The 24466-nt window shown below is 27.8% G+C and overlaps 1 protein-coding gene across 1 annotated transcript in view; it reads left to right on the top strand.

The window, feature by feature from the left end:
• The window catches only part of LOC100211630 (E3 SUMO-protein ligase RanBP2), a 113520-nt gene that overhangs the window by 64907 nt on the left and 24147 nt on the right, over nucleotides 1–24466 (top strand). Inside the window, exons 22-30 of the mRNA XM_065788951.1 lie at nucleotides 1360–1424; nucleotides 3710–3770; nucleotides 8152–8289; nucleotides 8374–8667; nucleotides 9189–9670; nucleotides 13234–13352; nucleotides 13614–15064; nucleotides 15372–15568; nucleotides 17136–17410. Of these exons, the coding sequence (XP_065645023.1) occupies nucleotides 1360–1424; nucleotides 3710–3770; nucleotides 8152–8289; nucleotides 8374–8667; nucleotides 9189–9670; nucleotides 13234–13352; nucleotides 13614–15064; nucleotides 15372–15568; nucleotides 17136–17410 (3082 nt within the window). The remainder of the gene's footprint in view (nucleotides 1–1359; nucleotides 1425–3709; nucleotides 3771–8151; nucleotides 8290–8373; nucleotides 8668–9188; nucleotides 9671–13233; nucleotides 13353–13613; nucleotides 15065–15371; nucleotides 15569–17135; nucleotides 17411–24466) is intronic.

Below are 24466 nucleotides of genomic sequence, written 5' to 3'. Positions count from 1 at the left end.
AATTTCTGCTCTCTGATTTGAGCATCAATAAAATATGTAAACTTTTTTGTTTCTGTTTTCCTTGTAATAACTTGGATATTTATTTTTAAGAAAAACTCTTAAGACATCTTTACATAATAACCAAGTTATTCTTGAAATAATAAACAATTTATCTCTCAAAGATTGTCCAAGTGAACTGGTTATCTTTGATGAGCTATTTGCCGTTGATCACATCAGCCCTTATTGTTTTTATTTTAATGTTGCGGAAATTCCAAAATTCTGTACTTCAAACAACTACCATCAGTTGAGGATACTTTAACGATTTGCGAGACTTTTTGCTTTAGACTTTTATGTGCAGGCTTGGGATATTTTTTCCCCTTGTCAACAAGTGAATTATGTAGAACGTTGGTGTCTCCATGCTTAAGACCTTGAAAGCTAACTCAATGCTTTTTTTGAGCTCTGTATCAAACTTTTTCTGAATGTGCTATCTCACAAACAGAGAAGGCAGGGATATTTTGTGACTACATTGTTAACCAAGAAGAAAGAACACCATTTTATGGTCAACATAGATCATCTGATTACTTTTTTCATACTGCAGTATCCCATGTTCTACACTATGACAGAATGCTCAAAAGGTACTGAACCAAATAAATGGCCATTGTGTAGAAAAAAATACTCTAAGCTCTACTTTTAGTAATTAATAAACTTTTGCTGTTCATTTTGATTGTAAAGATTGTAAAGCCTAATTCTTTCATTTTCAATATATTGCAGAAAGGTTTGTATGGTTTTGAATGTATTGCAGAAAGGTACTTTTAGTACCATTTAAAGGTTTTAAATGATGCTCATGATGCCTTCACTCTTTATTTTAAGTAGGTTTCCTTATTCAATCATGATGCAAGGATTTTTGAAACTTTTTTGAGAGGCTTAAGTGCAAGATTATTTTTTTATTTACTCTTTCAAAAAAAAAAAAAACAAGATTGTTTAAATGACTAGAAGTATCAGAAGCAGACATGATTTGAAACAGAGGGGATATATTTCTGCTTAAAAAAACATTAAGAAGGAATAGTTACAAGATTGGAAAACTAAAAATAAACAGCATAAAATGAAATAATATAAAGTTTATTTACAGTCCTATTGTGTAGCATTATCGTATCTTTATAAATTATTATAAATGTCAACAGACATTTATAATAATTTATATATTATTATAATAATTTATAAATTATTATAAATGTCAAATTTTTTTCCACTTTTGCCTCAGTTCATTCATGTTTTGTTTAATTCATTCATTTTTTTTCTTTATTTTTATTTAGAAATTTTTTTTCCACATTTTTTTATTAAATCTATTAAAAATATATATTAAATGATTTTTTGAAATAGAGTTTGAATTCTCGAGCAATCTATTACATGAAAGAAGCCATAAAAATTTTAGAAGTTTACAAAAGGTAAGAAAACCTAACTTTAGTTAAAGTATTTTCAGCTACATATTTGTTCAATCAACGATTTCAATTGTGACTTGCAAAATTAATCATAAAAACTCATTTAGTTTAACAAAATGTTTGAATTCAATTGTCCAAACTGATAAAATCTACAGTTTATTTTTTTCATCGAGATGTTTTTTAACTTAAAATATTTTTCTGATTGGATTGATCCTGATTCTGAGCTAGTTTCTAACATTGTTATAAAAATGTATTAATTTGTCATTATTAACTACTTTTCTTTGTACTATTTTTATCATGGTTCATTTTTGTTGAAAGCAAGGAGAATCTAATATGCAAAAAAAAAAAAAAATGATATTAAAAAATTACAAAATTCTACCATGCAAAAAAATTAAGTTAAGACACTAAAGTAGTAATTTGTTTAATCAAAATACCTGGCTTTCTGTTTTTTGCTGTTATTTGTATTATATACATTTTGTCTGCTTAAACCATCAGTCAATGTATCTAGGGTAGACTGGGGCTAGTTGCAACATGGGTAAGTTGCAACAATGTGTTTTATAGAATGGCTTTAATATATTATTCCTAAATTTTTTTTTACATTATATAACTATAATTATAACACGCCATCTATAAAAAACTTATAGTTATAAATTACAAAATTCAAAAGTTATCAATAATTTTGTTTTCGTTATAAAATTCTAGTTTTTGTTTTTGAAGTTTTTTGGGGTTTTACTGTAAACTTAGACCATATATGACCATAATAAAATAATAATAAGTTAAAAAAATCTTTCTCAAACACAAAAAGATAAAAAAAATTAGATTTATTTAATATAATTAATTACATACATTGATTAGAATGATCATGATGCCTACAGGGTAAGTTGCAACAAATTGCTTGGAGTAAGTTGAATCATAAAATAACTGCAGGTTTTATTGATTTTACTTATCTAGTTATTTCAAAAGTAATGGACATTTTTGTACTGAAAAAATTAGTTCGAGGAAGGGAAAATCTGCTAATTACTTTTACATCAATAAAAAAAAAAAAATTTAACAATCTAATTGTTGAATGGAAATGTATAAATTCTTTAGTTTTTGTAATACTTGTTTGTGTTTTAATGAAAGTTTATTGCTAGAAAGTTTTCTTTTTGTTGTTATTTAAGTTAGATTTTTTTTTTGTTTTTTATGAAATTTTGTTTAACATTTGTTTTATTATTTTTCATTTTAATTTTTTGTTTTTAAATAAAATGTTGTGTTTTTAATTCCTAAAAACAGAACTTAAGTATCCTAAAAATTTCTCTTGCATTTTTCTAAACAAATTTATTGTTTATTACCTATAAGAATAGTTTTTTTTTCAGAAACACTTAAGTTAAAATAATAAATTACTTTAAACAATATTCCTTTTTATTTAATTTCTTCAGTCATTAAAATCTTTGAGTGTAATTATTTTACTAAACAAGGGTATATGTGAAGTCTCACATAGTTAAAATAATGCAGCTCAACGAAAATACTAATTTCCTTTAATGTAACTATAAAATTTTTAAGTTAGTTTAATGCGTCACTCAGATCTATTTTATAACCCCCTGATAAAAAATAAAACAAAAATCTAAGTTATAGGAGATAAGTGCAGTTTTTTAAGTTTTGTTGCAACTAGCCCTAATCTCCCTACTGTCAGTCAATGTATGTACTAAAGCTCTCACAGATGGCAATTTTATACAGTGTGTATACACATACACAAGTGCACACAAAAACAATTTCAACATTCCATTTCAATTTTCCAAACAGTCAAACCCAATTTAAAATAAAAAAAAAAACAAGATAATGGTTATAAAATTTTAAAAGGCTTTTCATTAAAAGAACACCTGCTCTAACCAAAACATGCATTCAAGGTAAGTTCACTTGGCTGCCTCTATTCCTAAAAAATCAGTTTGGATGAATGCACACACCACTCCACTTAAATAAAAAGTAAAAGTATAAATAAAAACTAATTCAAATTTAAAAACAGTTTAATAATTACTAGTGAAAACTAAGCGACAGAGATAGATAATTAGGGTGGTTTAGACCTTATTTAAGAAATTATAGAGGGGTGTAATGCACCCTGGCATAACTCCACTAGCACTAACACTTTTCCAATGTGCATGTAACAATATCCAGTCATTTCCTTTTTATCATTGTTCAATCTTTTTTTTTACTATTTTTCAGTAAGTCAGTATTAATTTTCAAAAAATTAATAAGTTATTGTTATAATTAATAATTTATTATATATATTAATTGAGAAGTATTTTTTCTTTTAGCAATCGTGTTTTACCAGCAACAGATAATCCACTTATACTACCTTTGTCTGAGCCCATTCTCGTAAGTTTTATTTTATAAAAAAAAATATTTTGTAACTTTAGAAAACTAAAAAAGAGATATCGCTAATATTAAATTTGTTATTATTATTTTTTACATATTTATTAAAATATTATAAAAGTATTAAAGCTAATGTTAGCGCTAATATTAAATTTGTTATTGTTAATTTTTACATATTTATTAAAATATTATAAAAGTATTAAAGTTAATGTTAGCGCAACACTTTTATTTTTTTTATTAGTTTTGCAATAAATAAAATATGGTTTTATAAGATTAAATAAATTAACATTAATTTTATATATATTCTAATTGAATTAATTAATTGATATTTGATTGGTTTAATCATCTATGACTTAATCATTAATCAAATAATCATCTAAACTTAATCATCTTATTTTAAGACATCTAATTGACTTAATTAAATGTTTTAAAATAAGAAGTAAGTTTTTGATATTTTTATTAATTATTTTATGCTTCACTAAAAATAAAAAAAATAAAAAAGAGATTTATGCACATAAATGTGCTGATTTTAATTTTTTTTTGAAATCCAAACACAAAAGTTTAAAGTTTAAAAAAAAAGTTTATAGTTTGATTATAAAAAGTTTTTTAAAAATTATAACACTAGTATTCTTTAACTATGACTGTTTATACATATGTACACATAGGTTTATACATATGCACACCTACGTTTATACATATGTGCACATACGTTTATTCAGTGCTTTCAGAAAGTATTAGCACATGCATAATTTTTTTTTATCTTGGTCAACTTCAGATGAGTGTTGTTTGAAAACAATAAAAGACTGATTGATCTTTTTTTTAAAAAAATTTAATGATAAAAGAAAACAGAATTACAAAGTGTCAAATATTAAAAAAAAAAAATTTATTATCTTTAATTTAATTAGAATAAAGAGTGACATAATAAAAGATACCTAAAATTGTTGTGCACTTATAATCTTTTAAATTCTAAGAAAACTTAATATTTTATTTGGCCGCTTTTGTTTTTATAGCATGGCAATGCTCTACACGAAATGGAATCTATACATTTTTTTAATTAGATCTTGTGGCTATTTCAGTATATATTATACAGTATTTCACAATACTTGCATTTGAGTTTTGAGCTGCACCAATTTAGTGGGCTTGCTTTTTTAAAATTTGCAATCCGTTTAATTTCAAAGATTCTAAAAAGTTTTTTAAACTTTTAAAATTTGCATGGAAATCCAAGAGAGTAGGCAGAAAAGACTTTTGTTATTAAAACTTGAATGAATGTGTTCAATATGCAGAGACAAGTTGAGGCTTGTGTTTCTGCCAAAGCCTGTGTACATATATTTTTATTCATATGTAGACATATGTTCATACATACTTACGCATACCTTTTTACATATGTACACATATGCTTATACATATGTACACATAGACTAGAAATAATTTCTTGAAAAAAAATTTTGTAAATAGTAAAATGACTTTGATTAAACATTTTTGTGTTTTGGTAATAAATGAGGTATATAATTTTGCAATAAAAGACAACAACACATACTGTTTCATAACAACAACACATACTGTTTCATAACAATAAATAACAGTGCATAGCATCATGTTAGAAAAAATATTAGCTTGTTAAGATTTAAATAATGATTATTATATCATTTATATATATTATATCAGGAATTTTAAAAATAAGATTTTTGAAATGCCTTTTTGTGTGAACTTTTGCGAATTTTCATTATGACATGGAAAGAAAACACACACGCACAAAAACATTTAAGATGTAGTATTTAATGAGTAATTAATTAATTTTTTGTCTATATGATTATGTTTTTATGTTTAAAATATTTAAATATTCTTATTTAATAAAAATAATTGTAAAATTTTTTATATTATTTTTTCACTGTATTCACCTCCATTAGACCAACACCTCACAAGACCTACAGGGCCCGAGTCGAGGTTACTATTCCCTTTATCAGCTTCATAGAACAATAAATTATTACAGTTTATAAGAATAAAAAATTTTAATTGTTACATTATTACGGACATTAAAACATGAAACTTAACATGAGCAAAATGTATTCGGGCATTGTGAAACTAAACCAGCAAAAGTATGTGTGTACAATATATATACATATATATATATATATATATATATATATATATATATATATATATATATATATATATATATATATATATATATATATATATATATATATATATATATATATATATATATATATATATATATATATATATATCACCATCAGTAGTTTCCTGATGATCCCACTGATGCTGAAACAACTTGTTGAAGAATATTAGTTAAGTGTTTTTACTAATTAATTTATATATATATATGTGTGTGTATATATATATATATATATATATATATATATATATATATATATATATATATATATATATATATATATATATATGTATGTATGTATATATATGTATATTTATGTACAACCTTTAGAATTAGGGTCAGCATTGCTGACGTAACTGCCAACCTAAAAGTTTTTGAGGTTGGCAAAAAGTTGCCCTCCTCGTTTCTATGTGTGAATTTTTTTCACACATAGAAACGAGGAGGGCAACTTTTTGCCAACGAAAACTTTTTTAGAAACGAGAGGGCCGACCTCTAACAGTTGAGGTTGGAAATGAATTGCCGACCTCAACTGTTTAACCAATTCCAATCTTAACTCCATTCCATTACCGATCTCAATAATTTAAACAATTCATTCAAAACTTGTAATACGATTAAAATTGCCAGGTCAAAATGAAATTCTATATTGATAATCACTAAATACTATACTATTTAGTGATTTTTAATTAAAATTCAATAACAATAGTATTATTGAGGTTTATGATTGTAACTATTTAATTTTAAATCACGCCTGAAGTATTTAACTCTTTGATTTTACCACTGATTAAGTAAGGGAAACTTTATAATTCCACTCAAGGAAACTTGGGACTATTTTAACGGTGCATGTGCATTTTTTGAGGGAAATCTTTCAAAATCTCTCAAAGCATAGAAAATAAGACATAAAAGAAAGTAACACTAGAAAAATGCACTATATAGCCATCAAACATTTTTTTCCGAAAAAAAATCCAAGATTTCTAATTAATGTACTGTTCCAATTACAGCAAGAGTCCTCTATACACATACACTGACAAGAAAAAACTTTCGCATACATTGGTAAGAAAAAAACAATGAACAGTAACAAATTTCTTTAAAAAGCAAATATATTTAATATTATTAAATAAAAATTTTACAAACATTTTATAAATTTTGAAAAATATATATTTAAAAAATATACTCATAAAAATAAACAACTTAAGATAAACAAATATGGTGGTAAGTCGCAAAAAAAATTAATTTTTGAGTTTTTATCCATTTATAAATTTTATATACTAAAACCTATCATCTATTTAAATATTACATTTAATAATTGACTTTCCAAGTAGTTTCATTTTTTTGACTTGAGACTTTTTGCAAATCTGCCCTGGAAAAATTATAATGTTTAGCAAGGGTTGATAGCCGGGGCTAGAAATAAATTTATAATTCTTTATATATTATAATTTTATACTTACATTTACTATTTATTAAATTCTGGCATATATTTATGCCAGTATTTAATAAATAGGGACAGATACAGTAAAAGTATGCAACAACAAGGAAGAACCAAGCAAGAATGAGTTTTGGTTTATTGTAATAAAGATGATAGCTTATTTGAGCATTGACCGTGATTAGAGAAACAGCATAAAAGAGGAAGGCTTAAGCCTGCTGATGATGATGATGATGATGATGATGATGATGATGATGATGATGATGATGATGATGATGATGATGATGATGATGATGATGATGATGATGATGATGATGGCGATGATGATGGTGGCAATGATGATGATAGCAATGATGATGATGAAGATTATGATGATCATGATCATGTTGATTATAATGATGTTTATAAATGCATATATATATACAAAATCAAACATAAATTTTGAAAAAATAAAATGTACTTTAGGATGTATAAATGTTTATGCGGGCCCAGTCACAAACCCGGCCCCAGCAATATTTTATTAAACCCGGCTCGGGCCCCAGTCAAATATCAACCCCAGTCATTTGCTCATACATATATATATATATATATATATATATATATATATATATATATATAGATATAGATAGAGAGAGAGAGAGAGAGAGAGAGAGAGAGAGAGAGAGAGAGAGAGAGAGAGAGAGAGAGAGAGAGAGAGAGAGAGAGAGAGAGAGAGAGAGAGAGAGAGAGAAATAGAGAGAGATATATAAATGAATTTAATAATTTATATAAGATTTTCAAATTTAAAGTTTAATTAAGAAGTATAATTCCATTGATTGTTTTAATAGCCTGATGATGTTGTCAACATGTTGAATAAAAATTACATTCGGCTTGCTGATGCTAGCATGGTAAATAATAATTTAAAAGATGCCCTGAAGTACTACAATGAAGTGAAAAGTCTTCATTCAATGTACAACCAAGCACAGGTAATGGTTTTTAAGAGTCTTTAATACTTAATTATGTAATTTATATTTTCTACATTTTTGTAATAACTTTTTTTTTTATTGTAGATTTATATTCAATTAGCATCTCAAAGTGATTTAGAAACTTTTGAGGGTGAGAAAGATTATTTATATTATGTGACTAAAGCAAAAGAAAAGTTGTCTATATGTATATCTAATGCAGACCATTCATCCGAACTTAAGCAGAGTTTAATTAAACAGCTCCAAGATTTGCAGCTATTAAATGATAAGACACCATCAACTAAAAGATCTTTATTTTTGCAATCACATTCAAATGCTCTTTTACCAGAAGATGCTGATGTTTATTTGGAGAATTCAATGTTTAACACATCTAGTTCAGAGGTTTGGAAATTCAAAATTTTTTGTTTCAAATTTTGTTGTTTAGTATTATGAAATGATAAGTTAAAAAGAATTTTTGACAATTATTTGAGACATAAAGAAAGGATAATAAATAAAAAATAGAGCTTTGATCTCTGAAAAAGAGGTCTAAAATCAAAATTAATTTTATAGTTTTTAATATTGCACTTAACATATTTTATAGAACTGAGCGAGGGGGTAATAAAATAAACAAGCTCTTTCATAGTGGTCTTTTTGATTTAAATTTTTTTTTTCAATTTAGAAAATTAAAAAAATAATTTAAATAAGTATAAGTTATGTATCAAATAAATAATGATAATAAATTGTTTTTAAATAATTTAACTAAACATAAATATATATTTATACTATATAAAATATATACCATATAATTCTATATTATAAATATATCTATACTATTTAAAAATGTGTACAATATATATCTATATTATAAATATATCTTGTTGACTATTTTGACAATAAAAATTTAAAATTAAAAAAAAATTTAGACTTCATCATTTGAGAGAACCATTCTTCAGCAGCAGCTGGACGCGAAAGAATCAGAAAATCAAAGTTTAAAACAAACTCTTGCAATGTACAAAGCACAAATCGATAATATACAATACCAGCAGCAAAATGTGATTCATGCGTATCCATCACCGGGTTATATGCCACCTCATGTCCATCCAAGTTTAATTGTTCAAAGTGGTATTCAACCTGCTTTAATACCTTTAGATGTGAATAATACACTTAATTCAAAAATGACTCCTAAAGTATCTGTTATTAAAAAAGGTATGGTGCCTTTTACACCTCCTGCAGTTCAACCAATGGATTCTCAAGTTAATTGTAATCAATCTTTTGTTTATCAAAATGCTCAACCAATTTCATCTAGTATTTTGCCTCGAGTGATTCAAACTCCAGATGCTTATAATATGCTTAATGTGCATTATGCTCCACAGCAAGTGTATATGCCAACAACTGCTCATACTAGGTAAAGTTTTGAGTTTAGTTTTTTTTTAAATGAAACAGAAAACAATTTGGTGATGTTGTTAAGGTGATATATTAGAATTAGAAGTATTAAGTTGTTAAAATTAGTTTAGAAATTTAGTAATAAGTATCAGAGTTATTTTATTAATAGTAATAAATTTGATCACAGTTGTACAAAATTAGTAAAAAAAAAAATTAATTTTTTTTTTAAGTCTTTTATCAATTGTTATTTTGTTCTTTAATAATATTATTTGTTTTCTACTCACAACTTGAATCGTGGTTACTTGCAGCCTTGTTGAATGTAAAATAAGTTAAAAAATATTTTTCTAATTATGGTGTAAACTCGTTTCAAATATCAAAAGAATAATTGATACTCTGGGTTCCCACCAGTTCTGGAAAGTCCTTGAATTTGAAAATCCTGGAAATTGAATTTAAAAATCCTGGAAAGTCCTGGAATTTTTTTTTAGTTATTCTAAAAAATTCCTGGAAATTGCTCATTTGTCAATTTATTGTTTATTTCAAATATCTACTCTCTTTTTTATAAGTTCAAAAAAAACCTATTTGCTGTTTAGATTTAAAAAAAAAATATTTAGATTGCTATTGAGATTAAAATAAAAACAGCAAAAAGAATGCTTTGAATTCTATATAAAATAATTAAAAAAAAAAAAGAAAAGCAAGACAAACGTTTTATTTTAATTCAAAAAAAAAAAAAAAAAAAGCAAGACAAACGTTTTATTTGAAATAAAATAAAAACATCAAGTTCTAAATTAAAGTAATTAAAATATAAATGTCAAAAAAAAAAGCAAAAAAATATTTAAATTCTAGATGAAATAATTACATTAAATATAGAAAAAATGAATGTTTTATGTAAATTCTAGATAAAATACTAAATAGTGTTTTCAAAATTTTTTATAAATGTATTTGATGAACAAATAAAATTTGTTTCAATTTTAAAAAAGCACTTCTGTTTTTTTGGGTGAAAAAAGTAATGCTTTTTTTTTTTTTTTTTTTTTTTCGACACAAGTCTTTTTTTACAAATGATATAGTACAAAAGAGATGTCAAAAATATATATATATATATATATATATATATATATATATATAGATATATAGATATTTTTAATATTTAACATATTTATTTTACTTTTTATAAAAATAAAAGGTATAATATTACAGTTTATAAAGTTTTGGCTTATAAACTGCTTTTTTTTTTATAGATAGTTAAAATATAGAATAGTTAAAAAATATCTTAAAATAAATATTTTTTTCAAAAAATATTTATTATTCTTAATATTGTGTATTCTAAATATTCAATGAATTTTTAACTGATTCTAGAAAATTATTTATTAAAGTGTTTCTAGATAGTGACATTACTAAGATATTTCAATGTGGACCCACCAAGGCCAGTTATATTGCAACATTTGGACTTGCTCCCTTATTTATAAATTGAATTACTATATACATTATCTAATGAACCATATTACACTGTTTCATTTGACGAATTTATAAACCAAATTTTTCAGAAGGGTCAAATTTTAGTTTGATTGACAAAAACAACTAAAAGTTAAAACTATGGTTAAAACTTGTTATCTTAAATCAGGGTTCAAGTAGCGGTCAACTGCATCTGAGGTTATGCAAGCATTCCTAAGCTGTATTTTTAAAATAGATAAGTCGAAAATTTTACAGGTATCATCAGGTAGGCCAAGTGTAAGTTTGCTTTCTCTAGATAATTTATTGGAACAGAGGAAAGAGGAAAAACTTCATCCATTTATAGATATTCGAACTTGTAGTAACCACATCATTCTTGGCAGTTTTAAAGCAGGGGCAAAACCAAGTAGGTGGGAGCTAAACTGTTAAGCTATTAAAATTAGCTATTAAAAGAAATGTGGGAATGGAGCTATTAAAAGAAATGTGGGAATTTTTACAAGAATCTCCTTGTAGACAAACAACCTTTAGAAACATCACTAGAGCACTTAGTTATCCAATGCAATATTGTTCATATAGGTGGTGTGAAAATGAAAATTGTGCTAAAAAGACTGAATTTATTCTGAATTCTGAATTTTCAGAAAGTTATTTAAATAATTCAAATAATTATGATATTAATTTGTTTTTAGTAAAAAGTAAATTAGTTCATTGTAAAAACTATTGGTAGCTCTTTACAGGATCAACTTCTGATTTAGTAAGTATTAATTCACTGACAGAAAGATTGTTAAGAATTGCATCCAAAACCATTTTTATCTTCAGATATATTGAAAGTATTTTGATCATAGAAAGTGTGATCATAGGAAGGGTTTTGATCATAGAAAGTGTGATTATAGAGTTCCATTTATTATCAAGAATCATTGATTCAGGTGAATATGTTCAGCATCTATCAACAATCAACAATTTGATAAATAAAATTTTAATGTTAAGCTTGTATTGTTCAACATAGCAACATAATATAATGTCAATACCAACTGATATCACTCAATGAAGCTGTATTTAGTCAATATTAGCCTTATGTTGGGGTCATGTTGGCATATGATCCATTGCCACCAAATAAAATAAAGCTACCAAATTTTAAATAGTTTTATACCACAAGCCACCAAAATCTGTTCTTAAAAATGACGAGTAACGAGTTTCATTTTATATTATTTGTATAAAAGATGGTCAAAAAAATCAAATTACTGCAAATTACCTTTAAAGTTTTTTTTTTTTAATAAATTTGCCTCCCTAAATAAAAACATTGCTGACAGTGAAGTCAAAAACAAACCAGGAAATAATGTTGCAATAATAAAATAACATTGTTCTCAAAGCTATAGTCTAGGACCTTCTCTAGGGTTAAAACTGTAAAGTACTTAGAGCATTACATTGTTAAATTAGGCAGTGTTAAAAAGACAAACTTGTTTTTATAACACTGCCTAATTTTAAAAAAGCTGCAACAATCTCAATGGTGAATAGAAAACCTTTAAGTTTATATATTTTTGTGGAAGAATTTATATTGGAGTAATGAAAATGAGAATTTTACCAAGAAGAATTAAGCATCTAGTAAAAAGCATAAACTGCTAATGGTATGCATATCAAGCTAATGAACATTGTAAAGAGTGTCATGGTATATTTGACTAGATGAAATGCTGAAAAATATTATCTGCAGATAATCATAAAAAAAAATAATTTGAACAAGAATAAAAAAACCTCTTTACACAAATATTTCAATTATACTTAAATAGTTTTAGACAGGGACAATAGTGTAAAAACTGCATTGAACAGTTGGAGACCTCTATTTAAGAAAATTGTAAAAATAACAATATTTTTTATTTGATATGATCTTTGCATTGTTTTTTTAATGTTTTTTTTTATTTTATTTTCTCACAGTTTTTATTACATAATTTTTCTGTTGTTGCTTTACACCATATTATACTTCATGAGCAACAAAAGATGTAACAGAGTTTAGTTTAGTTTCATTATACTTAAAACTTTGAAAGTTTTGAAAAATGAAGAGTATTTCAAAAAAACACATTGCTTACACATTTATTTTTTAATGTTAGTCATTCCTATTGCGATTTTAGAGCTATATCTCTATTTTAGATCCTGTTCTGGTACAATGACTCCTGTTGTTAGCAGTAATGGTGTTGATTCACAAGGTTCGGATATGTGGTGGGATTCATTTTCTCCTCAACCTTCTTTTGAAAAAGGTTACTTCTCAGGTGTGTATATTTGTTTAATCTCAGTAAAAAAAGTATTCAGTGTTTTCAGTAACAGAAATACTTGGATATTATTTTTCAGTTTTTTTTTTTTTTAGTTTTTAAAAACTTCTTTGAGTAAAAAATTTTTATTATTCCTTTTTATAAATAAGTTTATTTATATTTTATTATATTATATATAAATATACTATCAAGCATTCGTAGTTGAACTAAATTTAGTAATAAAAAAGTATTCAAACAAAAAATTAAAATTTTAACTTTAAGGTCTTTCTGAGCATGTCGAGCAGCTTCGTGAAAAAAGTGGTGATATCGAAGCTCCTACCTTAAAAGATGATACTAGCAAAACGCCTCAGGAGAAAGAAAGACCTTTATCTGTTAAAGGAACACCAAATACTCCTGCATTAGAGTTAGATGATATTTATGTCGAACCTATTGTAAAGTTAACTTCACAAAATAATCTTGTGACAGGGGAGGAAGGAGAAGAAGAAAAGTTTGTGCATCGTGCAAAGCTCTATCGTTTTGATAAAGATAGTAACCAATGGAAAGAGAGAGGCATCGGTGAGGTCAAAATACTATGGAATGATGTAACAAAGAAAGCTCGCATAACAATGCGCAGGGATCATGTTTTTCGTGTTTGTTGCAACCATGTTATTACACCAGAGATGTTTTTAGAAAAAAAAGCTGGCACTCAAGCTGCATGGTCATGGTTTACTGCAGCAGATGCTTCAAATGAAGATGTTAAACCAGAACAATTTACTATAAAATTTAGAACACAAGAAAAGGCTGATGAGTTCCAAGAGATCTTTTTAAAGTTTCAAAAATTATCTGGAACAGAAAAATTCATTTCGAAAGGTCCTGATCAGAATGTTAAAAGTAAACCAATTCAAATACAGTCAAAGTTTGGAAGTTGGAGTTGTAATACATGCTTAGTATCAAATCCAACTGAGGTCAATGAATGTCTTGCTTGTAAAACAGCTAATCCAAAAACTGCATCAAGTATTCATTCTCAGAATTCAGAAAATAAATCAACTCAATCAACTCCAGTGTTTTCATTTAATGTTACAAACAACATTAAACTGTCACCTGAGGGAAAACCTGTCTTTGTGTTTGCAAATAAATCATCTACCAATACCATTAATCCATTTTTATCACAAAAAACCCCACTGATATCAGCTACTGAATCTTCTTCAGATTTCCAATTTAAATTAGATCCATCTTTTTCGGAAGAAAAAGTTGTTGAAACTAAGCCAAATCCATTTGCCGGGTTTTCTTTTAAATTTAATACTACAACCACTTCTGAAATAACTTCTACAAAAACTAGTTCAATATTTTCTGGTTTCAGTTTTTCATCATCCACCAGTTCGATTGTTTCAACAGGTAGTGACATAAGTGCTCAAAATTTTCCAATTATGACATCACTTCTGTTAAAGCAGACTTCAAACAAACCAACAACCCCAGTTAAACCCCTTATACCAGGAATGGAGAAGCTACCTGTTTTTGAAAGAGGTGTAGTAAATAGTTCTGTTGATCCATCGTCATTTTGGACTTCTGTCTCACCACAAAAGACCTTTTTCACTGGAAATACAACAGGTCTTGATTCCATTGGACATCAAGAAGAACCAAGAGTAGATGATGCTGAAGGTGCTTCTTTAGATGAACAAAAGAATGATGATAGTTATGAAGAGGATTATTACTATGGTGAAGACGTTGAACAGGTCTTTTAATTTAGTTCCTTTTTTTTTGTGTGTATGTGTATATATATGTGTGTATGTTTGTGTGTGTGTGTGTATATATATATATATATACTACTTCTGTTACATTAATTTTTGTAACGTAGCAGAAGGCTATTTCAGTGTGTCTTCATAGGTGTTATCCAAACAGGAATTCATAGTTGTATATAGGAATGTATATGTATATATGGTGTATGTGTTTATATCATTTTACAATAAAAAATGTATAATGCAAGTCTAAATATTAAATCAACATTTTCCAAAAACATCAAATATTTCAAAATATATTTAGATTGATTATTATGATGATGATGGCAATTATTATGATGAAAATGGACAGTACTATGATGATGAAAATCCCTGTGAAGATTATGATTATGATCCAGATGAAGACTTTGGTTATGAAAATAATGAGTATGAACCTTCTTACGCGAGTAGTAGCAGGCGAGAATCATGGGAAAGTAAAGAAAATGAAGATAATGACTTAGAGTAGGTTTTTTTTTGTTTATAGAGAATTTTTAGGTTTTTTTATAATAAGTTAAGATTATAAACAGTTTACTGACTGGCATTCTTTTTGTAGTTTTTTCTTTGACTTTTGGGCTGATGAAAGTTTCATCTAATGTAATTTCTTTGGCTCATACAAACATGAAAACTTTTATTCCTTCTTGTCGATTTTAAGCCTCACTCTACCACATGGTTTTCTCCTCCTTATACTGCTGCTATTTCCTATTGTATTTTTTTCTGGTCATGTCAAATTTTTTTTTGTAGTTGGTAAAGAAGTGGATTTTAATTATTTTGCAGTTTTATTAGTTCTTCAAAATATTAGTGTCTTTCAGTTGACATTTAACCTATAAACTATAAAAATTTTCTATATCGTAAATTTGTTTCTAATTGTTTTCCTTGCTTGATTTGATTCTTAGTTCAAATAAATAAGGTTGAATAGACGTGTTGGAAAAAAATAAAATTTTTGCAACACTTTTTTTCACTCATTATAATTACTAAACTAATTAAAAATTTTACTTAATAAAAAACTTTACTACTTAAAAGGATAAGGAAATATTGAGTTAGTCACTAAAAAACAATTTGTTGTTAGCGATAAAGACTTTCTTTACCATAAAAAAAAACTGTATATATCATATATATGTATATCAAACTTATCTTTAATGTTGTTTTTTATTGAAAGAATATAATACTACTCAGAAATTTGTGTATAATTTAATCATAAATGGCATATGCTAAGCTTTTGTTAAGGGTTTCATTATGTTTAATTGAACTTTTGTTAAGGGTTTTGTTGTGCTTAGTTGAACTTTTGTTAAGGATTTAACAATTGAACAGAATTTAAAGAATGGCTAAAAAATAGTCAATAAAGTAAAAACATGTCAACAAAATCTCTCCAAAAAAATCTCTCAACAAAATTCAAGTTATCATATTCTGTAATAGATATAAATATTATATAATAAATATAAATATTTTATAATAAATATAAATATTACATAATAAATATAAATTTTCTTTAATATTCTGGTTTCGTAACTTAAAAAGAAATCCACAATGATAATTTTTTTTTATTCCTTTTTTTCTTTTTATAATAATGCTGTAAAAGCTTAATAGTTTTGTGGATCTCTACAAAAAAGTTATGATTTAAAACAAACTTTAAAACTATTAAAAAAATGCCGAAGCAATGCCTGGGCTAATGACTTATCAGACTTCAAAATTTCAGATAAAAAATCATGAATTTGTAAAGCTTTTTTTATATATTGCAACATGACAATATGTTAAAATTACAAGTTGCATGATATACTCAAATTTCTTTTGTGTAAGTGCTTTAGTTTTTTACTATGATTTAAAACAATGTGTGTAGAATAATAAATTAACAAATTTATTATTTTATATAAACACTATATGTTCATTAATGAAAAACAAAAAATTAAATTCTATAGAAATATTTCTATAGGATTCAATTCTTAGGATTTAAATTAAAAATTGCTTATTTACAATTGTTGAAAATTTATTAAGAATAATTTAAAAATAATAGTAACTTAACATATATCTATAGGACAGATAATTTAAAGCCATCTGGTTCAGAGCTTGAAGAAGTTATCAATGATGAAGTGCAAATTACATTAGATGTAAAACCATCATTAGAGCACAGGGATGAAGCAAAACGTCTGCTACTCCCTGTAACCTTTTTCTTATATAAAAATCACAAGCCATGTACTGGATGCAGTGGATGTGTTGGTAGTTCATCGAAGCATAAAGCTAATCTAAGTAAATGTAAAGCCAATATTTCTAATGATGAGTTCACAATTCAGAAAGCAGAAGTAAAGAAAGGTAAAGAAAGTCATTTTTTTAAATCATTTTATAAAAGGTTATTTTTTAGAAAAAAATTATTTTTTAGAAATGAAAAACAAACTTTAGTTTTTCTAAAAAACAGGTTTTTGCTTTAGATAAGGTTGTTTTTGAAATGAAAATATCGAAATTTGTAACTAATTTTGATAATAATGAAAAGTTATACAATGAATCAATAGTAGTCTCAAGCATAATCAATATATTAAATAAAAAATTTAATGTTTATAAATATAGATAAAAATATAAAATATAGAATCAAACTAATGTTGATAAACTTTTATATTCAATATATATACATGGCATAAAGTCATGACTCTATAAACATTTTTTTATAAGGCGTTTGATGATTGCTAACTAATAAATGTTTGGTTTTTAGAGTTTTTTAAGTTTTTAGAGAAACTTTATTGACACACTGTTAGCAAATTTTTGTCAGTGACTTTTGTCACTTTTTTGTGATAATTGCTTGTTTTTTTAATTAAATTGTTTATTACATCAACTTTTCAGAATCTTTCACTATTGTTTTATAATCTCTTTTGGAATGTGTTTGATTGTTATGTTAAATTACTGTCTACTTATAACTATTGTCATAAACATCAATCAGTGACTTCAGTAAAATTAATTAGTATTTAATTATTACTTCTAATTTATAATTATCAGAATTACTTATAATTAACTTATTAAAAGCATTCAATCTAATTATTTAAGAAAACTTTATTAGATTGCATTTTTAAGGCTCATTAATTTGAACACATTTTCAAATTGTCTAAAAAAAAATTGCATGTGTATCAATTGTTTCGTTATTTCATGCATACTTTTTGAACAAAGGAGTTGGTTGGATTAGCATTGGATACTTTTATTCTTTCACAATGTCCTACAAAGTGACAAATGCTTGTGCCATAGATGAATCCCCAGAGTAAATCTGCATGCAGATTTACTTGAGACCTTGAGTGCTGTCCATCAAGGACAACTTTATTTTAAGATTGGTAAGGAGGGATTCAATAAGATGTTATCTGGTAAACTAGAAGGAGAAGGCTTGTGGAGGAGGCCAGCATGCCGAACTTTATCAAAAGCTTTGGAAATGTTGTAAGCGATAGCATCTCCACATCTATCTAATGCATGATAAAACCTATTGGTTATTATCGTTAACAAATCAGCAGTAGAACGAGAAGATCGAAATCCATATTGATGGTCAGAAAGTAAGTTATATTCGGGATAAGAGATTAGGTTTTCGTTAATTAAAGACTCAAAAGCCTTGCTTGTGATAGGAAGAAGACTAATGGGACAGTAGTTAATTGAGTAAGATTGCTCTCCAGAATTGAAAACAGAAATAACAGATGCCGTTTTCCAGCAGGCTTGAATACAAGGCTCTGATAAGCACTTGTTAAATAGTTTTGAAAGTATAGGCGACAGCTCCGGAGAACACTTCTGCAAGACTATAACAGTTATGTTGTCTGGACCACAAGACAATAGTATACAATAGTCAAGGAATGGATCAACCTGTTTGTTGGCTATATCAGGTAGAACGCAACTAGTGGAATCAAGAGATGATATTGATGAAAAGCTCTTAGCAAACAATTCAGCCTAGTCTTTAGGTGAGTTGACAAAATCCAAACCATACAAGAGAAGTGGAATAACAGATTTTGCCCTTATTATAGATACTGTTAAAGATTTTCCAGAATTCACAAGAGCCTAATTTTTGAGATGAAATACGAGACTTCATGAGAATAGTAAGCTTTGGCGTTAGAAAAAAATTTTTTACAATGGTTTCTAGCAATAGTAAACAGATTTCTGTTTTCTGGAGAATTTTTTTGCTGATAGATATGGAAGTAATTGTTTCAATTAGAAATTGCAGCTGCACAATGAGAGGAAAACCATGGAGAAGAGTGAGGCTTGACTTGGAATCATCGAGAAGGAATAAAAGATTCCATGCCAGCCTGAATCCAAGAAGTTATGGAAGAAGCACATTTGTCAGCAGGAAGAGGAAAGATTTCTAACCAAGGACCATCACAAAGAAAATCATCAAAAGAGTCCCAGTCAGCTTTAAGGTAGTTGTAAGTAGTACGATGATATGGGGATTCTGATGATAAAGAAGAATGAGATAATAGTTTTAGTAAGATAAAACCATGACTAGAAGCTAATTCGCTTAAAGGTGAATGTGGAGAAACTGACACTAACTAGGATCAGGAACAAGACATTAATCGAGTAGAGAAGGTAAATGATTCATATTGTCTGGAAAGCGAGTTGGAAAGTTGATTATTTGAGTAAGAGATTGAGAAATTCAAGCCATTCAGTGTAATGAGCATTAAATTCACTAACTACAACGCTATTGGCTGGAGGATACAGAGAATTGACTTGGTCAATTCTCTGAAAATTTTTAGAAAAAACATCGAAAAGAGTGCAGTCTTGAGATAAAGGAGAACAATATAGAACAAAGAGAAAGGTAGTAGAGTAAAGTGGTGCTAAATGAAAACACATAAAAGAATAGTCTGAATTCAAACCTAGTTTCTTGACAGATGGGTGAATTCTTACAAATGTAAATGCCCAGGTTAAACATGTGACTATTAGAGTCTTAAAGGAAGATAACCATCAATACTAAGATCACAAGGTAAGACAGCCAAACTCAAATTAGTGTCACAAAGAGCAAGTAGGTCTGGTGAACTTTGCAAGAGATAAGATTCAACAGAAGAAAAGTTACTTCAAAGACCACGAATATTAGTGAATGATAGGTTTAGAGAACTTGGTGATAATGATGGTTTTTTGTGTTTTATAGTTTTTGTTATTTTAGTTATTTTTAAATTTGTTTAAGAACTTGACTAAAAGCATAGATAGTACTCAGAACACTGTTTAATAGCCCAAGCAATTGCCTCATTACTATTAATAAACTCTAAGCCATAACAAAAAGCTCCAAATGCGGCCTCCACAATGCACACCAAAAGTACAAACAGGGACACCATCCATGCGCAACATGGCATTGTTAATACTTTGATATTTTTCAGCTGTTGATAGAATCAGCCTCTCTGAGAGCTACCACAGAGTTCGGGAAACCTGACTATGAGACAGCTTCAGAACCATAAAACTGAGTTTTAGAGCTGTACCCTCATTAGAAGATAATAGAATGAGTAGTCTTGTCATAAAAACAGATACACAAGCATAACTTATGCATGGAGTCAAGAAGCTTCAGCATTCAACATCCTAAGCTGGAAACAATATATTATAAATACATCTATGCTAGCCTAATAGATCTTATCTCAGCAGTTGGACTCTAGAGGCTGTCAGATAATCTTTAGCGTAAAGATTATCTGACAGCCTCTGTCATTAACAAGTCGAACATTCCATCTTGTATTCATGGGCCTGATCTTATTAACCCTCCCACGAATAAGACAACTATTTGGAAAAAACCTATCTTTTAATTCAACTCTTGAATCTAATGACCTACAGTTGACTTACTATCTGCTGTGAATGGTAAATTCTCTCAAGCATTAAATGGAGGCAACAAGGCAAAGGCTGTTGCTCTTGACATATCAAAATCTTTTGATAAAGTTTGGCATGTTCATAGTGCCCATAGTCCTGGAAGATCCTGGAATGTCCTTGATTTTTACAAGTGTCCTGGAATGTCCTACAAAAATTTAATTTATTTCAAAAATATTTTATCCTTTGTTTTGCTAAACTTAAGAAATAACTATAATATTGTAGTAAAATTAAATTTTTTTTTTTTGCAAAAAAAAAAATATATAGAATTAAATTAAAATATATAATTTTGATTTAATTTTAAACAACAAGAAAGAATTATCTATGATTTATTATTTAATTAAAAGGTTTTCTTTACTTTTAATATATTGCTTAAATTACTTTGAATTTGGTTCATTTTGTTTATTTTTTGTTCTTTTTGAAATTGTGGAGTTTTAAGTCTTGCTAATTAAATTATAGTATTTAAATATTTTAAAGTTTTAAATTACTTTTGATTTATTATCTAAATATACAAATTTTATTTTGGAAAAAGTGTAAATAGTAAAAGTATAATTAGTAGAATGCCTCAAGATTCATATTTTTTAAATGTATGGTTGCAAGCACCTGAATATAAAAGTTGTATTATTGAAAAATGACAGTTGCAAATGTTTGTTTTGTAAATAAGACATTTATGTTATAAATATGGGTTAAAAAGTCCTCTCAAAAGTAAAAAATATAAGTTATTGCCTCCTATATTTAGTTCATTATGTAATTATTTTTCAGAATCGTATATTTCATCACCTTCAAAAACTAGTACAGTTCAGATTATTGAAAAGCCATCTACTTCTAAAACATTAGGTACAGTATTTATAAATGAACAAATAATAACTGCTGAAATTAGATGGGTATCACATGTGGCTTTATCAAAATCTTTTCAATGATCACGTGAAGGACTAAACTCGCTATTTATATCAATGTTTTCTGATAGATCGCAAAATTATTGTATGATCATTGTACAATTCTGGAACCATGAATCAAATCAGATTTTTACAGGATTTCTTGGTTCAATTTTTAGGAGGTGCAAATTCAGATCAACTTTAAAATGCTTATTTATCAAGGTGTATCTCGACTTAAGATACAAAAAATGATTCAGATATCTTCAAATGGGCCTAGTGTCAATTTAAAATTTTTAAGACTTGTAAAAGAAAATTGCAAACTTATGGAGTATTCAGCCTTAATAGATATTGGCTCGTGTGGCCTCCACATAGTTCATGGAAGCTTAAAAATATCAATCAATCTGAATGGAAGCTTGGTAAAAAATTGTAAGCAATGTGGAAGTTTTTAAATAAATGTCCTTCACAGAGAGAAATCTATGAATATGCATCTTCGATAAAGGTTTTCCCTTTACCTTATTGTGGCCATCGTTGGTGTGAGAATCAAAACTGTTGTAAACGAGTAGCAAGTGTTTTTCCTGGGTATTTAAAGTTTTTTGAATGCTTACAAAGTTTACCAAACTCAAAGCAACCTCACCTGGTTTAGTATTTTAAGCAATGCAATAAAAGATCAATTTAAAACATCAAATAAAAATTGGACCAATAGTTCTATTTTTATTTGATGTTTTAAAAAGCATACTAGTTAACATTCTCAGTGTGTTTTTATTAAATTATGTATTAGAAAAACCTGATGTAATAAAAAAAAATAATGAAGCTAAATCTGACAGATCCAATGTTATTCAAAAAAGAAGATATTGGTATTGGTCTGTTTGCCAATATGTAAGTTCAAAAATACAAAAAATTATCAACATGTCAGGTCAGGTTATCCTGCTACTGGTAACATGTAACCCTGTACAATCTGCTTCATGTCCTGCTGCCTTATAGAATACAGCTTTTTAGGCAAAGGCTAGGAGATGCCAACTCTGACTTAAAACACCTGCCTTAAGGCTCTTGGTTGAGTAAAGGCTAGAGATGGTGTCTCGATAAAAATACTCATCTTTGGCAGATGTTAAATGCATCCGGCTACTGTCTTGTAGAAGGTCTCTTGTAAAAGACTTAAGGAGTAAACAGATTCTATCTGTTGACCAGCCTAGCACCCCTTCTTCATCTGTTAGGCTGGCGCAGATGTATTTTTAATACATTGTTTCCAGTTTAGGATGTTGAATGCTGGATCTTCTTGACTTGCTTGTGTATCTGTTTTTATGACAAGACTACTCATTCTATTATCTTCTAATGAGGGTACAGCTCTAAAACTCAGTTTTATGGTTCTGAAGCTGTCTCATAGTCAGGTTTCCCGAACTCTGTGGTAGCTCTCAGAGAGGCTGATTCTATCAACAGCTGAAAAATATCAAAGTATTAACAATGCCATGTTGCGCATGGATGGTGTCCCTGTTTGTACTTTTGGTGTGCATTGTGGAGGCCGCATTTGGAGCTTTTTGTTATGGCTTAGAGTTTATTAATAGTAATGAGGCAATTGCTTGGGCTATTAAACAGTGTTCTGAGTACTATCTATGCTTTTAGTCAAGTTCTTAAACAAATTTAAAAATAACTAAAATAACAAAAACTATAAAACACAAAAAACCATCATTATCACCAAGTTCTCTAAACCTATCATTCACTAATATTCGTGGTCTTTGAAGTAACTTTTCTTCTGTTGAATCTTATCTCTTGCAAAGTTCACCAGACCTACTTGCTCTTTGTGACACTAATTTGAGTTTGGCTGTCTTACCTTGTGATCTTAGTATTGATGGTTATCTTCCTTTAAGACTCTAATAGTCACATGTTTAACCTGGGCATTTACATTTGTAAGAATTCACCCATCTGTCAAGAAACTAGGTTTGAATTCAGACTATTCTTTTATGTGTTTTGGCTTAGCACCACTTCACTCTATTGCCTTTCTCTTTGTTCTATATCGCTCTCCTTCATCTCATGACTGCACTCATTTTGATGTTATTTCTGATCAAATTGACCAATTCCACTCTCTTTATCCATCAGCTAACATAGTTGTTGTCGGTGACTTTAATCCTCGCCACTCTGAATGGCTTGGCTCTAGTGTCAGTGATTCTGCAGGCATTAAAGCCCACAACTTTTGCCTTTCTCAATCCCTAATTCAAATAGTTAACTTTCCAACTCGCTTTCCAGACAACCCGAATCATTTACCTTCTCTACTCGACTTATGTCTTGTTTCTGATCCAAGTCAGTGCTCAGTTTCTCCGTATTCACCCTTTGGTGCTTCTGATCACAGTTTGATCTCTCTAAAACTAATATCTCATTCTTCTTCATCACCTTAATCCCCCTATTATCGTTCCTCTTACAACTACCTTAAAGCTGACTGGGACTCTTTCTGTAAATGTCTTTGTGATGGCCCTTGGATAGAAATCTTTCCTCTTCCTGTCAACAAATGTTCTTCTTACATAACTTCGTGGATTCAGGCTGGTATGGAATCTTTTGTTCCCTCTCAACGATTCCAGGTCAAGCCTCACTCTCATGGTTTTCCTCACACTATGCTGCTGCGATTGTCAATCGAAACAGTGACTTCCATATCTATCAGCAAAACAATTCTCCAGATAACAGACGTCTGTTTGTTACTGCTAGAAAT

Source organism: Hydra vulgaris, chromosome 01 (assembly GCF_038396675.1).
Source record: "Hydra vulgaris chromosome 01, alternate assembly HydraT2T_AEP".
Lineage (NCBI taxonomy): Eukaryota > Metazoa > Cnidaria > Hydrozoa > Anthoathecata > Hydridae > Hydra > Hydra vulgaris.
Note: the sequence above shows the minus strand (reverse complement) of the source record. Positions and strands in the feature narration are given on the sequence as shown.